Below are 17,248 nucleotides of genomic sequence, written 5' to 3' on the forward strand. Positions count from 1 at the left end.
AACAAGAATGACTGAAGCAGCTTTAGTGCTTTGAAATGCAGTTATCAACAATCTCTTCCAACAGGCTACTAGGTGACAAAGCACATCAGTAGATAAAAATCTGTAATTGCATGTTCACTGCCAGTTCCACCAACCGATCACAAACCCTTAAGTTTTGATATCGTCATACTACCATACAGTCAACATTTCTGCTGGCTTTCAAGAAGCCACTCCTCTATACAAACAGGCTCCTTACATACAGCAAGAATGTAATATTTCTGAAATGGTTCTGTCTTTACAAGTCTGCATAATTGTTTTCATATTTTAAATTGTAAATGTTTGATTGGTATGTGATACGTAGATGTTTGACTGCCTGATGTAGATAGTTATTCATCATCTCTACCAGTAAGCCTTTTTAGTTATTTTCACAAAGACAGTTGTATAAAGTCAGGATGACAGTGATGTTTAAGTAAGTGCCTAAAATACAGTTGGATGAAAAAACTGAGACCAAATTTAATTCTCAAAAGTAACTACAAATCCAGACCTGGGCCACAGGCTATGACAGGATGACTTTGGAGGGGTTCTGAAAGCTCATTTATCACCCAGACTATGTCAGATGAAATAATGCCATAGAAAGGATCTCCCAATACCATTATCAGGCAGCCCTGCTGCACCTTGAGGCAAGAATGGCATCATGGTTGGAAGTCCTTCAGCACCAAAGCCAGCACATATCGAGCCTACAGTGTCACAGAATTTACAGCTTGTGCTACAAGTTAGCTCCCTTAATGAGGGGAAAATGTTCAAGACTTCACCTTCTACTGCACAAAGGCTTTTGCATGTGCTGTTCCACCACACATTCTGAAGAATGAAGCAATTAACATCTTACCTTGCATCGTTGTTTTTGTGGGTTCTGAAAACAGAGGAATGAGCAGGAGGTAGATGAGGTAGACAAAGGAGAGCCCATTGTAACGAAAAGCACAGGCTGCGATAAGAGAAAAAAAATGAAATATTAGTTAATCAGCCTGTGATAATCAAATTCATAGCACACAGCATTTCCCATTTGAGATTACTATTTATCTTACCATCTTCACCATTTATTTAAACCATTTCTACACAAGTATTCAACTTTATGCTTCAAATAATAAAATCAAATACACTTCTCAAGTATTTTCACAGTAATATATATTTTAAGTTTAGCAAAAGTTGCATCCAAGCTACAAAGATTTTGTCCAGAATTATGGACAAGTTAGTTGTTAACTAAATTTTTTTCTTTCCTCACATATGAGCTATTAAACCATTCCCCATAAAAATATATAGGGATGCAGAAATCAATATTTATGGGCTGTCTTTGGTATAAAATGAAACATTGCGCGGGTCAAAGGGTAAGGTCAAGAAAACCATAAAAAGGGTATCTGTCAAAATAAAACAGGAATTAGTTACCTATGAAGAGTAACTTAAAAGAATAGGCACAGAGATAAGGCCTGAGATTGATGAACCTAGCTAGCAAACTATGAAATTTGGCAAGGATTCTTAAGACACTCTGAACTTTAGGTGAACCATCCTCATTATACACTAATTTTAATAGAAAAGACATTTCCTTATCAAAAGCTACCCACCTCCCGAAGGAGACAACCATCCAGAGAACACGTGTGTCAAAGTTCATTGACTCTGTGTGTGATTTCGTTAATGCACACTGGGTAACGATCCCACTTTTGGAACGTCTTCAAGAAGCCACATACATGTTCACTATCTTACAATTAAGGATTATCAGTAAATAATATGAAAAATTAAGTCTCTTCAGATTCCAAATTACAGCAGGCCTCAAACGACCAATTATCCTTAAAATAGCAGTGTCTTTAAATTGTTACAGAGAACTTTCAATTTTATTGTCATCCACTTGTTGGCTTAATAAGTTCTTCTAGTGAAAATATTGTGAACTACAAATGAAAAAGGGTTTCACAGCAACTTGCAACTGGTATTATACGTGTTTTTTCTAAAGAATGGAACTACTTTGCTGACTTTGCCTAGTATTTCCATTTCTGTTTAAAAAAAAATTAGTGTATTTTCCCGAAAGTACGCAGGTCAGCAGGCCATCAGAACAACCAGCAATATTGCTACAACCAAGGCACATCTTTTCAAAGAATGTCACGCACATTCTGTGATGAAAGAGGAGTGTATGGACTTCCATACAGAAAGGATAAAATCAACAAAAAATGACAAACTAACCTGTAATTTCACTGTGCAGCAGATGTTGAAATATTACAAAGCTTATTACATTCAACTGTTCCCATGAGATAAGCCAACTGCAGAGGAGTCAGGAGATGAACTAACCTCTACATTTATTTACTCGTGCAAAATAACTAGTATCAATAAAATCTTCTCAGCTATAACCAGAACAACTTGGTTTTGCGGGACAGAAACAGTCTTAGTCCTGCTAAAAATGCGTATACCAAAAGAAAACAAGTTTCTCCAGTCACTACTTAACGAAATTTCATGGAGACTATCCTGGAAATGAGTTAACAACTTAATCATTAATTGGTCCTCATCCTATCTGTCCATCTTAGTTATAAATACAAAACTGAGAAGTCTCTCTATTAACAAACAAATCCACATGATGGCTGTAATTTTTGCTTCCCAAACTAACCAATGCTCTGAACAACCAACTCAATTTCCTTAATAGCCCTGATAGAAAGACTCTGGATTTATGCTCCACATCTGCAGCTTAGCCAAGAAATGTGTAAATTTTATGGGCAAGTCTGGTAAGAAGGATGGACAAGAAGCATCTACACTCTACTTCTAAACTGATACCGTTCTGCCACCAGCCTTCAAAAGAATCTGTCAAGGACTACAAAATCCATTGAAGCTTGATAAAGGTTTTTTCAGAGTGGAATCCAGAACGCTTAAGAGCAGCTTCTCATTTGCCTGTAAGAATTTAAACTCAGATTGCTCCTGTCATTTACTACTTAAGCTCCCTTTATAGCTACAGCCTTTAAAGGCCACCCAAGAACTTATACCTACACCTGTAAATAAGAAAAACTGCAAAATAAACAGGATCTATTCCACTGGGAATTCTGTAAGTAATTATCAGAGCTTCAAAGTGAATGTACTTGAGGAAAGGAGTCAGCCCCACTACTACACACCTACTCTCAGGGTGCCCTGTAGAGGAGCACAGCATGTGCAATGGCCATTAGTGGCCTCCTTGAGATAAATGGCAAAGAGGACATTCCTGAGATTAGGACAAATCCATAAATCAACTTTTTTTGCAAGTTTAATTTGGGGTGGAAAAAAGTACTTTGGCATTCATACAAAAAGGTATGATAGTGGTTCAAGGCTGATACAAAGCCTGGAGGCTTTTCTACCTCAAGGGGAAGGATCAATGTTCTCAGTTATTCTGGTAGCAGAATAATAGTATTAGTAGATAATACTATTATAAAGTTGTTACAGGGATTCTGTCAATCAGATTTTAATCACACTCAACAGCTTACTTCATTTCAGTGCAATATTATACCCATTTTCATTTTTCTTCAGAACTGACCTTGCTTGCAGAGCACTTAGCACTCAGTTTTCTCAGTACAAAGATAGAAAACAGCAACTGTGCGCTTTAGATACCATCTTTTATTAGCCATATGTCAATGAATGCCTTGCTAACAAGTCAAATATTTAGAACCTCTATTTTTATTGAGGTGTCCTCTAGCAAACTAGTAACCTTGGCTAGACATTACCTGGAAAGCCTACATCTATTTAAACAGGTGCAAAAGCACCAGCAATACATTTCTGAGAATTAATAAATGAAAAAACCCCAAAACTTCACTGCAATATTTTTACTATTCCCTACTACATCTATTTCACTATTTCCATATCGTGTTCATCTCCATCTGTCTAGTACATTTTGCTGAAGAGATTAGTGCCTTATCAAGCTAATGTGCAAGAGCAAAGAGCCATGGTTGAACATACTTTTAGCAAGACAAAAGATTAGAGAACAGTAGCTGTCCTGTATTTACCTATTTAAACTGCTCTACAACATTTGTCAAATGTATCTATTCCTAGGTTCTGATACTCAGAACCACCTAGAACAAGTTACTGGGCATAAAATCAGCTTCAGTTTGTCACTGATACAACCATAAAGGATGATCCAAGAAAGCAAATTAATCCACCCTCTGCACTCCCTCTGGCATTCACATAAGTCTCCTTTTGCAAAAGCAGCTGTACACAAATATCCATCATTTGAGGACAACAGAATTCCAAACAGAAAAAGCACGTACGCAAATTAATTTCTGGGATATTTGGGTTATATGGTCAGCTTGCACTATCAAAATTAATGTAATTTAAGCATTTTAGGCTTGTTACCTCTTCTTGAAATTGTCCAACTGATTAACAAAATTAATTTCAGATTAATTGTTCTTGAACTGTATTTGCTTCAAAATTTACTGCTTTCTATTTCCAGACCGGTGTTCTCAAAAGCTTTTTTTTCTCTGCAACTACACGAACTGGACTATTAACAGAGATTACTCCTCCATGCAAACCTTCCCCTATGTACTTTACTCATATAAAGTGTCCTGCAGAAATATAAAAATATTTTGAAGACATTTGGTAAAAAGAAGTATTTCCTAAACAGAAAGTGTTGATGTCATTATTATCCAGGGAAACCTTCAGTTTCTTAGTTTCAGAAGTATGAGTTTGCCTAAAACAAACACTAAACAAAAAGCTTCAATAGGTAAACACACCATACAAAGTTCACATACACTTTCTTCTCTTCAGTCTTTTAAACCACATTTCTTACCATGTTTTCTAACAGCCCCTACTAACAAAACTCTAGAAATGTGATTTTCATCTCTGAAATTCTGCTACTGTTCAGAGTCCAATGATAGCAATAATACACACTTGTGAAAAGACATAAAATAGAGAGCTATTGATATACAATGTATTAGTGTATTAGAAGCAAACTTAGCTTTTTTTTGTAATCAGCTGAAGTGCTTTAGGGCATCTTCCCTTGATTTGCAAGATAAGAGCACTTTAATAAGACTGACTTCTCCATTCATAAGTGATTATTTCAAATACTTCCGTTTTAATCCATAGAGTGTTAAAAATACTACCTTTAAAGACAGGATCAGAACGTCACCTAAGACAAAGTTATGATAATTTCATACACATTTATGCCATAGCAATCAGAAATAAATATATATTGAAAAAAGTAACATTCAGATGTATAAAATTTTCACGGAAGACTGATATGCAAGTTATCTGTAGCACAAACTGATAGCTGTAGAATATTCCATCTTTCTGGCATCTAGTCATTTGTTCAAACAAATGAATAATTAGTCACAGATAACTGATGCTTTCCTCTTTCACCATGTCTGTAAATGTATTCATAATTCACTAATTCTCCTACATGTAATACCTATCTTTAAAAAAAAATACGCACAGAGAAAAAATCTAAAGCCTGCTTTGCTGACATATTCTGGGACTAATATAGAACAGGAATCTGTTCTTAACGCTTAAATCCTGCAACAAAGAACACATTTTAAAATATTTTTATAACATTTGTTAGGAAGTCAGTGTAACGATTACCTCATACAGGTAAAACTACTCAGGCAAGAGGATTAATTATAATATAACATCTTTCCTATAATGGTACAATCACTAGAGCAAACAGTTTTGTATAAAGCCTTAAAAAACGTCCCCAATGCTGAGCAGTGTTATTAACTTAATGATCTGTAATTTCTATCAGATAAGAATATCAGAATATCTTAGGTTTTAGAACAACTCCTTATAAAGCCTTACACAAGAATTGAGCTCTCTTCTTGAAATTAAAAAGAACTGACATTTTATAAATTGCTAATATTTCAAGGGCTACTTGTATATTCCTTGGCATAGTCAATAAAAGTCAGTATTGCAGCACTAATAGAGGACATTCATTATTGTACGTTGGTTTTTTTCTAAATTAAAAAAATAACTGAAATGTGCATTTCACTGAGATTTCACAGAAATTTAGACAATGACTTTGTGAAAAGGACATACTCTTAACAGATACCTTTCAACATGATGTGTCTTTTTCCTTTATTAGGCAAGATGATTTTAAGTACTCCGGACTGCGATATATATGTGCTCTGTATATATACATTAAAAAAAAAAAAAAAAAAAAAAAAAAAAAAAAAAAGGGACTCCCAGACAGTCTACAGTTTATGGCTTCCTAAGGAATACAGATGATGTTTGCTCAAACTATTTTAGTTTGAACCATATCTTTAATGCAGAATTAGGAAAAAATATTGAAGTTTTTATTACAATAAAGTTGAAAATTTTAGTCCATTCTTAACATAGATCTTTACAGTATGCACCATACAAAATTATGCAGGAATCTTAAAAAAAAGAAAATTGTATATCATGTTAACTTGTTCTTCTAGATTTTATTTCTCATTATTATACGATAGCCAAATAAGAATGTTTTTGAACTTGGAGAATATACTACTGCCTCTTGGACTCACCACCAAGTTTCCACATGTAGACACTGGGTTCTTCCAACATCAGAATTCTAACAGCGTCTACATGTTACTATTTCATGTTTATACCAACATCTCTCTCCTTTCTTCTACTTAAAGAGGATAATTTGTATAGAACCTGTATTTTCCTGTTAAATCAGAAATACTGAAGGGCAAAGTGGGTGGCGATAGAGGAACTTGCACTGAGCTTGATCTTGTAAAGGAGAGGAATAAAACAGCCTCATAAAATATGTGTTTAGCTTTATTCTACAAAAATTTTAAAGGGCATTTAATTCAGAAGTAGAAACTAGCTGTTCAAAAAAACCCAGCCTTTAAGACTGCAGGCATAGTACCAAAGGGCTACTGACTTCTCATTTGTAAGCTAAAATTGTGTCAAAAGCCACGGCAGAAAATATGAAGAATAAGTGACATTAGAATTAGCCATCCACCCGCTATTTCTGAATTTATTTTACTCAAAAAGCACTGTAATGTTAACCAAATAATGTATTGCTTGCTATACCCTCTTCTGTTTAAGAACTATGTAAGAAGTTTTTTCCACATATTTCCACTGTATCTTTGAGAATATTACACATCATTCTTTGCACTATCCTCTTCAGATTAATGTGTGCATTAGCATGAGAAGGTATTGATTCAACCAACTACAATGAAGTCGTGTGTCTTCCGTCTTCAGCAGGATATTGCATAGCGGTTGTATCCTGTTTCAACAACTCTACAGTGGCAAGATTATTAAGAAAGCTATGCAAGGATATTCTTCAAGATTGCCACCTTTAGACTAAAACTTGTTTTAGCATTCATGCTTATTTTTCCAGTGACAAAGAATACATTCAGTGAAAATACTCACTGAAAAAAGTGCTGCTGAAAGAAACATCTAACTTTAAGCAGGCAAGCATTGTTGGCTGAAAGACAGAGGTGTTCACACATTCTCATATCCAGCTGATCTGAAATAAATTTCTGAAAGCAAGGGACCAAGAAGGGAAAGGGAAAGGGAATCGGTAACTGATTGATCTGTGAAACTACTTTGTCTCCAGGAAGCCCAGCTCTTAAAGCTAGGAGAACTCAGCACTAGATTCCTGTTCCTAATGCTATAATTTTTCATGGTTAGCCCCTGTTTAATATGAAATTTTCTACCAGTTACATCTTCGGAATTCTGAAAACACACGATTAACACCTAATTCAGATGACTAAAACAGGCTACGGAAGACAGCCTTTGCTATTAGGTGTAACATGTGAACGAGGCACTGGTATACACCCCAAGGTGAAAAGCTTCTGGTACAGAAGCCCAGTCTAAGTAGCTAGAGAAAGGCAACTACTAAGGCACATACATCTCCTCAAACCAAGGTGCCCTACAAGGCCATCCATGAATGTGTGCCATGAATGGTCAACTCTTCCAGGAGGATGTACAGTTAAGATTCTTCTTATCAATAAGGCACTGTCCTAATGACATGATTGTTAGGCCTTTCCACTTCTGCTGCCCTCCAGCGTGACATTTATCAGCCAGTTCTCAGTCTCTAGAATATTCAGAATTGGGGGATTTTTTTTATTCATTTTTTTTAAAATCCCAAATCCTCTTACTGGACACCAAGAATTGCCTAAGGCAAGTCATTCCTGCATTAGGCCATATGGACTCACTCTTCAGGAGACTAGATCTGCTCTAGAAAGTCAGCTGATAAGAACAAAAGTACATGAGAAACTGTCAGTGGTGTTTCTAAAAGTATTAGCACTAAATTCAGTTACCCTTCCAGACAGGCAAAGGCATTACAGAATCAGTGACAGAGCAGGAGCTAACCCACTCACAGCAATTAAAAAGAACACCACACACACACACACAAAAAAAATACACACTTCACCTCTAACTTAAAAAATACTCTTTTATAGTGGCACTACACCATACAAATTCCAGAAGACCTTTCTTTCCATTGTCTGGTGCAACCAGCCTAAGAGATGCAAAAACACAAGCCGCAGCAGTTTCTCCTTTATATACATTCCCATATACCAAGGCAATCCACAGACAGAAACGCAGCTCTCCTTGGTGACAAAGCAACAACAGTTCAGAAGTTCTGAACAACATTTTTAACCATGGTAAAGTGGACTGTGCAAGAGCTCAGTGAGGAATAAACGTAAATGTTAAAAGAGGAAAGACAATTTAAACTTTACAGAATAAGAACTACTCTGAATAATGGATTTTTCAAGGAAAAGCAGTTGAAAAAATAAAATAAAAAATCCCACCTCCCATTAGCCAAGCATTTCCAACAATGTAGAGTAGAGGTCAAGACTACTTTTTTTTACCTTCATAAAGCTTTTATATTTAAAGCTTTTTAACTTCTGGTAATAGTCCCTTTTAATATCAACCAGCAAATGTAAAAAGAGACAAAACCAGAGTCTTCCTCCTTTTTCTAAGGGTTCATGCATGAAGCATTCTTTAACCAAAACACACATACATGTGTTCACACAAAATATTAGCCAACTGCCCTCCAGTAACACCTTACAGCTCCTGGTGCCTTTGCCCCTGGGGGCAGGGGTGTGCTTGAGCAGAAAGTCCACCTAACCTTGCTTTGCTGCCTGGTGAGCATTGTTTACAAACTAACGGAGTAAAAAACCTGTTGGCTGGATACAATGATCCCATAGAAGATAGTCACAGAACAGAATCTAAGATGATGGAGCAGTTATTCTCATCTCCTCTATAACGTTAAGAGCCTACAACTGTTCAGGTACAGCAGGAACCTCACATCTCCTTTTGAGCTTAGAGTGCAAATGTTGCTAAGTCTCAGTGGATCTCCCACTTTCACCTGACATGGCCATGACCAACCAAATACAGTAAAAAAAATAAAACAAGTAGATTAAAAACTAAGTGATAATAAACGTCTGTTACCAATTTCTGAAGAGGAAAGGAAAATCTTATTATTTTATAAATTGCTGGTTTTTTATATCTTCTAATACTTCTTTACATTTCAAATTTCTTTCAGAAATACAGAATTTGTTTCAGAAACATTTCCTCCAAGTTTCTTTACAATAACAAGGAAACAATTGTCACTCTGCAAAATTAATATGCTGTAGACAATGTATTTTTGAGAATAAAACTCTAAAAGTGACCAAAAACGGCCCTCTTCAGGAACTACACCTTCTAATAATGACGTATCTGATAGTATCTGATAGTGGTAACGCCCAATGACCTTTAGCTGCCTGTGAACTTTATTTTTTTCTTACTGGAATTCAGAAGAATGGATTAACTCCTGGCACGGTTTTGCTCTCACTCACTTCTGAGTAATTCCACTTAAAATATGCACTTAAATGTTCATGACAGATGAGATTGGAATTAAATGCCGCTGTGCAAGACAGTTAAATTAGTTAAGACCTTAAGAAATGCATGTAATCTTATCATCCTTTTAGAGCAAATTAATGGTTATAGCCTACGGTGTGCAGTGCAGAACCACAAAGAACTGTGTCAGCTTGGGACAAGTTACCTCCTGCATCAAACAATACTCCTTCCACATTAAACATCTCTGCTGATAGCACCGTGCTAATGTATACCACCCCCCACCCCACTCCTGAGCCAACATTTCAATATGGTGATACTTCATGCAACACATATCTGGTCTGTGCTACACCCGGACAGAAAACCTTTTTCTTTTGGAAAAAAACACAAATGCTTTGATAAATACTATTCATTTGATTCATTTCAGCACTGCTACAATCACATTTTCTTCACTGCTCAATGTTCATCAGGAGACATGACTGCTGGACATTGACCACTTTTCAAAAGGTTTGGGATTATTATTTTTTTTTGCTTTGACTTCCCCCCCCCCTTTCATTTCTATCTCAGAACAGAAGTTTCAGTAAGCTTTCTCTCCATCAGAAACCATCCGAAACTGATTTTAACTTTGTGGCAAATACTGTCTGGGAACTGAGTGCAGAGAAAGAAGACAAAACACCTTGTTTGCCTCTTTCTTTCAGCTCTTAGGGACAGAAGCTATGTTTCCCAGCTGTACTTGATGCTAGGAAAATGAGCAAAAGACCTCAGCTGCAAGCGTACCACAATCATCACCTGACTCAGAATGATGTATTTTAAAGGAGTATCTACTCTCACAAGCAGATCCAATGTCAGTGTGCTTTACTGACATGATTAATTACACAAGTATTTCCAAAGAAAAAAACATGATGGACACCATCATCAGTAATTTTTCCCATTACAAAGATCTGCTTAACATTATGACTCATTTCAAGCTCAGTAGCAAGCTGGAACTGAAGTAAGACTTTCTACTGTCTGTTAGATTGCCTTAAGTTTTGACATTTCTATATTGTGTTGGTAATGCAACCAATCAATCTGTGACAAGGTTGAGGGTTTTTTGGTTGAGTGGTTTAATTTATGATTTCTTCACACATCTTTACACATATATACCCTTCAGTTCCAGTCTCTTACAGTGATTAAAGCTTATCTCAGGCACACTCTTTCCCCTCCGCTTACCTACCTCATACAAGTAACACGTGCCAAAGTAAGCTCCATTCAGAAAACAGTGGCCTTAACCTCTGTCATTCCCAATTCCACGCACATCCCCCAAATAAATATTTTTTTAAAAAGTGCAGTTGCAAAGAGTCTCCCTTTTTTTACATAATAAAAATAGATGGCAACTCTGGGATCTCTGTAGTCCTCAAGCTTTACGATCAGGACAGCATTCCAGCCATCGGGATAGTAAACACTCAACTTCATGAGCTCATTTCACAAAAGTCAAACGATTTTGCATTATGTGTACACATACATTCATTCACTGGACTGGGAAAAGAAAGAAGATGCCGTAATCCTCCACCAAGGCGGCTGACTGTGGAAAGGAGACTGTCCACATTCTCATCCCTGCTCCAGCAACAGCTCTTCTGTCACCAAGCTGCTCTCTCTAGGAAAGTAACTGGGAGCTAAAGAAAACACTCTGATCCTCATTCATTTTCATGGGATGAGAAGAGCGTGTTCCTTGCCCCCCGGACATCCGGAGACAGCAGTCTGGTTGTGCTGTTACAGTTGCATAACCCTGGCAAAACTCAGACTAAAAATAACAGCAAATGCAGAACACAGATGACAACCAAATGTCACACAGTGCTGCAGCTAAACACAACATCAACCAGGGACAGATGGGGAGACAGTTGCGCGACAGAGATCTCCATGAGCAGAAAGGGACGAAGACCTTCATTAACAGCTGCTAAGAAGCTACCCAACACCAGGAACAGCTATTCAAAGGCTTCCTGCAACTGGAAGTAAAAATTTCAGCATATGTTACCAATCGCCCACAGCCATCCAAACTCGTGTTTTAAAACACATAAATCACCACAAATCTAACATAAGATGCAGAAAGAACCAAGTTGTTTTTTTTTTTTCCCCACAGCTGTTGCTTACACTGACACCAGCCCTAAACCACCACCACCTCCCCAAGTCAGATGAAGGACGCAGCAACAAAACTAACCCTGACAAACGCCTCTGAGGAATATAAACATGACTAAACATCAGAGAGGTATTAACAGTAAGTTATGAGCATCACTAGTGAAGTTACAAATATGAATGCAGTGTTTAATACTGCCATTATTTATTCCAGTAGAGGGAAGGATAGATGAACTTCCTTTCTTGGTCCATCACTGAAATAAGAGCTCAGGGGGTTGCAACTGCAAGCTATAAATCTGGGCGATGAAGGAGCACTTCAGACAGTGCTCCAAAGCCGCACTGTTTACAAAAGGAAAGAGAGGTTTTCAAATAATTTTCTCCAGGATATCTGTCAATTGCGGAAAGCAGATGCAAGCCCCTCATTCCTGTAATGTCACTATTCCAAGCTGACTTTTCTGTACAAAATAATAAATCACTTCTTGCTTGAAGAATGTGCGTTCCTTTCTCTTCTTGAAAAATGCTAATTTTCTCTTATTGTGAAGAAGTTTTGACCTACTACAGGAATCTACTCGGGAATGCCATGAATTGCCTCAAGAACTATTTCTTTTTAACTATGAACTAGGAAAGGAACCTGGAGAACCCAAAGAATACAGAACCCAGGGAGACGCTGGAAGACTTTACAACTACAAACCTGGTGCGATCGCTCGGATTGCTTACTCTGGATAAGTAGGACTTAAACCCATCTGACTCCCAATGAAATTTCACATGCACATGGCCATAGTCTCTGCAAGACAGAGCTCTTCTGGGACAGATGCATGTCACTATGGGTTTCAGATGCTATGCTTACCTAGCGCTGAGCGGAAAACATCAGAAGTCTCACCATTGGAACAGGACCATGACCTTGGCTAGTTTTCAAACAGAAAGACAAGACTCCATTTAGTCATTTAAGAACAGGAAAAACACCTTCACTGTGCATTGATTCTGAGTAGAAACACTCCCCAGGAAGCACAAGGCACATATGTTAACGCCGCCAACTGTTTATATGCACATCATTCAATTCTTTCTCTGCCCCCAGAGTGCTGCCACCTATGGTACTCGGCCTGGGCTGCCAGATCTCTGGCACTTGTGGGAGGCCTTCTGCCACATACTGATTTTCTATGGCATGGAATCTGTAGTAATTTTTCTTCCCCTGGAGTATGATTTGCAGAAACTGCCCTAGAACTTTGATAAGCTCCCAGCCAAATTTTAAGAGCAAGACTGGAAACTCAAAATGATTTAATACCTCTTTCATGTTTATATAACAAGCCATTGTGTCCTTGTCCAAGAATATTTGAATGTGGGAAGTTACGAAGAAGTTTAACTTGAAGAAAACTTCCCACGCAGTTAGTAATTCTGATCTGTTTATATCTAGGCTCAATATAAAGTCTAAGTACGTATTTCTTTGGAGTCAAGCCACTGTCCTGAAGACAGCAAATGCTATTATGCGGTAACCCATCAGCATAAAAAGTAAAGCAGTCACATCGCACCAAGGAAGTTAGGGTTCTGGATTCACCACTACATTACTTCTAGAGCTCTCAATGTAGCCAGTCACAAAGTAAAGGACTGTTTGCTGCAGGGAAAGACAGAGAGAGTAAAAATTTGTTTGCCATCAGGCACATTCTGAACACGTAAAGACAAGTACAGGTAAAGTTAAGGGGCACGACATGAATCTTCATTCTCAAAATGCAATAGTGCACTTCTCACTTAAGAAACCCAACAAAATGGAACAAAAAACACAAACAAAACACCTCAGCATCTCTTTAATTGGGCAAAATCTTGAATTTGGAGAAATAATCCCACTGAGAATTTTAAAAGATCCATTTCTTGAGAAAGAGCCAAAGTATACATCCTGGAGGATTAAAACTAAGCGAAGGGTACATTAAATTTGATTTAAACATAACCTGAAAATTTAAGAGATACAAACATCAAGCTGTCTTTCAAGTAAAAAATAAAGTGTTTTTCCTCACATACTCTGCAGGGAAGCCAATGATCCCTTACTGCAAGGGTTCTACATACAGTGAAGATAACAGCAGTACAGACTTACATAATCCGTACAACTTTATTTATGAGAACTTCCATTCATGTAAGTTTTTATCTGGTCAAGATAATATTTTTGTCAGTAAACTGACAAAGATTTATACCAGTTGAGAACACAAACCATGGATTTCAAAGTGGTCTTCATGAGTAAACTCACCAGAATCAGTCTTGGATTAAGTTTGTAGCTCCAGAAATGTGCCAAGGTAAAATGTTGGGGTTTGTTCAGACACAAAGGATTCTCTTCATTAACAGCTAGATCAATGTACAACAGTCCGTCAGTTTGCCAGGAATATTTTTATTTGTCACAGCAGAAAAATAACTAACTTCATGCTTTAGCACACAGTGTTAAATGATGAAGTGGGAAGATGAAGCTGGTAGAAAGAAAAACAGCAGCCACTTACAAGCTTGAGAGACACTGAACTCAGTAATGCTGGTTTACTAATATGTTATTAGACTAATGTCAAATGAGGAAAGTTTATTTACTGCAGAGGTAAGAAAAATTTCTTCCTTAAAGTAGCAGAAATAATTATTATTATTATTATTATAAAAATAGGATTAATTAAAATAAGTTAGTTATGGGGGGGTTTAAACCAAGAAAAATGAGTTAATTTTTGGTTTATAAAGGGGAAAATGCCTGAAATATGAACTTTTTCTTGGTTTAACCACTCAAATAAGATTCCCTGCTCCCACCCCCCATTAACTATCCACTTATAAAGCGCTTCAAAGGAGCATTATAGTTCATTTTTAATATTTAATGTTCCCACATAAATTCTTCTCCAAATTGTTCAGTGACAAACAGTGAGAAAGTTTTTTAATCTAAAACTTCCAAGTTATTTCATTATCACTCCAAGAAAATACACTCTTTAAAAAAATAAACAAAAAACCCCAAAACTGCCTTCTCAGCTCTTTGATCAGAATAAACACATACCAGTGGCAAAATTCATATGACTCACCATCATATCAATTGCCAGCATAAATGAGTTAGGACCCTGCTACTAACATATATTAAAGCAAGCTGGAGATAATGTGATTTCATAACCAGGAGCATACTGTCAGCATGAGTACAAGCATTTATCCTTTGTTTAGGCATCATGGTATACTCCTAAAAATAATAACAGAGTATGCCATTGCTACCCCCAGAGTTCTACCAATCCAGAAGATGCTCAGGATTCCAATTCTGGGACAATTCTAGGAAAATCCTGACTGAATTTGTTCCCCAATAAGTGCTCTAAGGTAAGGATTTTAAGATGACTACTACAAACCACTCAGAAATCCTGCTCACTTGTTTCCAGCTTGTATTTTTGTACCTGTAAAAAAGTGGCAGAATATTCTGTAGTATGTTTGGATGCACATGCATCAGTTTCTTCACTGTCTCTATGCTATCTATCATACCAAGAAAAGGTCTTGTTTTGGGCTATAAGAAAAAAAAGTGTCAGGATATTTACACTTCAACAGTTAAACTGGAATGAAATTAGTATCTTATATGCCTGAGGTAAGACATCTTTCCCAGTGTCTGAAAAACCCGAACTACTGGATACTAATGATGAACACGCTGAAAGTGAATTTCAGAGATAACACATGCAGAAGAACCATTCAAGATAAGAAAAAAAAAGGTAGAGACTGATAGGAGAGTGTGGTGACAAGTTTGGCATTCAGTCTCAAAGGCTTCTTCCCTTTACAATCCTGTTTATCTGTGACTAAGGGTTTATTAGGACAGGTACAGTGCCCAGCCACAGTCCACTGGAAAACACTTAAGTTTCCATTTAGTCTCCAACTTGAATCGAAGAGAAGCAGAGTATCTGTGACTGACAGCCACTGTCCTGTTACAGGGTGAAGGATGAATACCCCAGCCTTCAGCTTCTCAGGAATGCTTGGCCATCTACAGCACAAATTTGTACCCCACTTGGACCTGACAGTTGTGGACTCATCGCCCCACCTTGGGGACTGCTAAACTATACCAGCCTTTAAAACAGCCCTTTGCTGCACCCCAGCCAAGATCTGTCTGCAAAGGCATCAGCTTCTGGACCCCACTGCCTCCACACCGAGCAAATCCCAAGTAGCACTGTACATGGGGCTCTTGGCACCAACATTTCTCCTCCTCAGTAGCTGCCACAAGATTATTTAATAGCTAAGACGGTTCTGCTGGCATGGAAACAGCAGCATTGTTTTCTGAAAGCAAAATACTTGATGCGCAAACAAAGCAATGGAGCATGTTAGCCTATGCCTTTGTATTTAGAGATGTGTTTTTTCTTTGGCAGCAAAGCTAAAGGAATCCTTTTGCCAAGCGTCCCCTGTGACTCCCAAGCCACTGCTGCAGTCATGCCAGCACAGCTGCATGTGGCGCTCAGCACTGGCACAACCAAGGCAGGAAGCACCCTGTGAAAAGTGGGGCAAAAGGGTGACCAGGAACTTGAGAAACTCACTACTGGAGAAAACGGTGCACCTACATCCCTAAAACATAGAAATAAAAAAATCTGTAGCTCTTATACTCTCATCACCATCAGAAGCACATCATGGCACATCACTTCTGAGAAGGTGGAAAGGAGAGAAACTTTCAGCGGCATGAGTTGCGAATTCACTGGGCATATAATGTAACTTTTCAGGTTTTCAGCGTGAGCACCAACGTCAACTCTACTCACAGTACAATCAAAAAGACATTTTACATTTAGTCTCATATCCTTCTTTCTATTTGTGGCTTCCTACTCACCTTCCCACAGATTTCTCAGAAGGAGAAACTCTGAAGATGAAAAGGAGAGAGGGTAAAATATGGAAGATCCAAAAATTTCTTGGAAATATTCTAAAGAAAAGGATTTTATTACAATTATCAGCTAGACACATGCAGAATCTTTCCAAAAGCCCATGGAACAGAAAAAGCACATGGAAATCTTTCCAGTAAAAAAAAATATCCAACCAGGATTAGTACCTCATTGTGGTAGAGACTACCCAAGGACATTAAAGAGCACACAACTTCAGTAGACAAGACTATTTAGACCAGGAAAAAGGGAAACATCCTTACCTGGTTTACACAAATAAGAAACCAAACCACAGAAAATTACTTGACTTAACCACATTTACATGAAAGCCTTGTAGCAACGTGACCCCAGGTTCCTAAACCTAAACCTGCAGTTCCAAGAGCACAACCTCTCCAAAAAAAGATATTTTTCCCTCTCTTCTGAACTGGTGGCAGATGTTCATACAAGTAAGAGTTTATTCCAAAATGATCACTTATTTATTCAAACACCGCAACAGGGAATCCTGAAGTGGCAAAATTAGTCTCCTAGTTATACTTGCATCATTTTTCTATTTTTTTTTTCCTCTTACTTGTGTAGTCTTC

At 37.5% G+C, this 17,248-nt stretch overlaps 1 protein-coding gene across 12 annotated transcripts in view; it reads right to left on the reverse strand.

Annotated features, from left to right (window-relative positions):
• Positions 1-17,248, reverse strand: part of PIEZO2 (piezo type mechanosensitive ion channel component 2) — a 314,755-nt gene that overhangs the window by 255,536 nt on the left and 41,971 nt on the right. For all 12 annotated transcript variants that reach the window (XM_080379006.1, XM_080379005.1, XM_080379004.1 and 9 more), the window contains exon 2: positions 866-961. In XM_080379006.1, coding sequence (XP_080235132.1) covers positions 866-961 — 96 coding nt within the window. The remainder of the gene's footprint in view (positions 1-865; positions 962-17,248) is intronic.

The sequence above is a fragment of the Falco punctatus genome, assembly GCF_963210335.1.
Source record: "Falco punctatus genome assembly, chromosome: 3".
NCBI classification, from domain to species: domain Eukaryota; kingdom Metazoa; phylum Chordata; class Aves; order Falconiformes; family Falconidae; genus Falco; species Falco punctatus.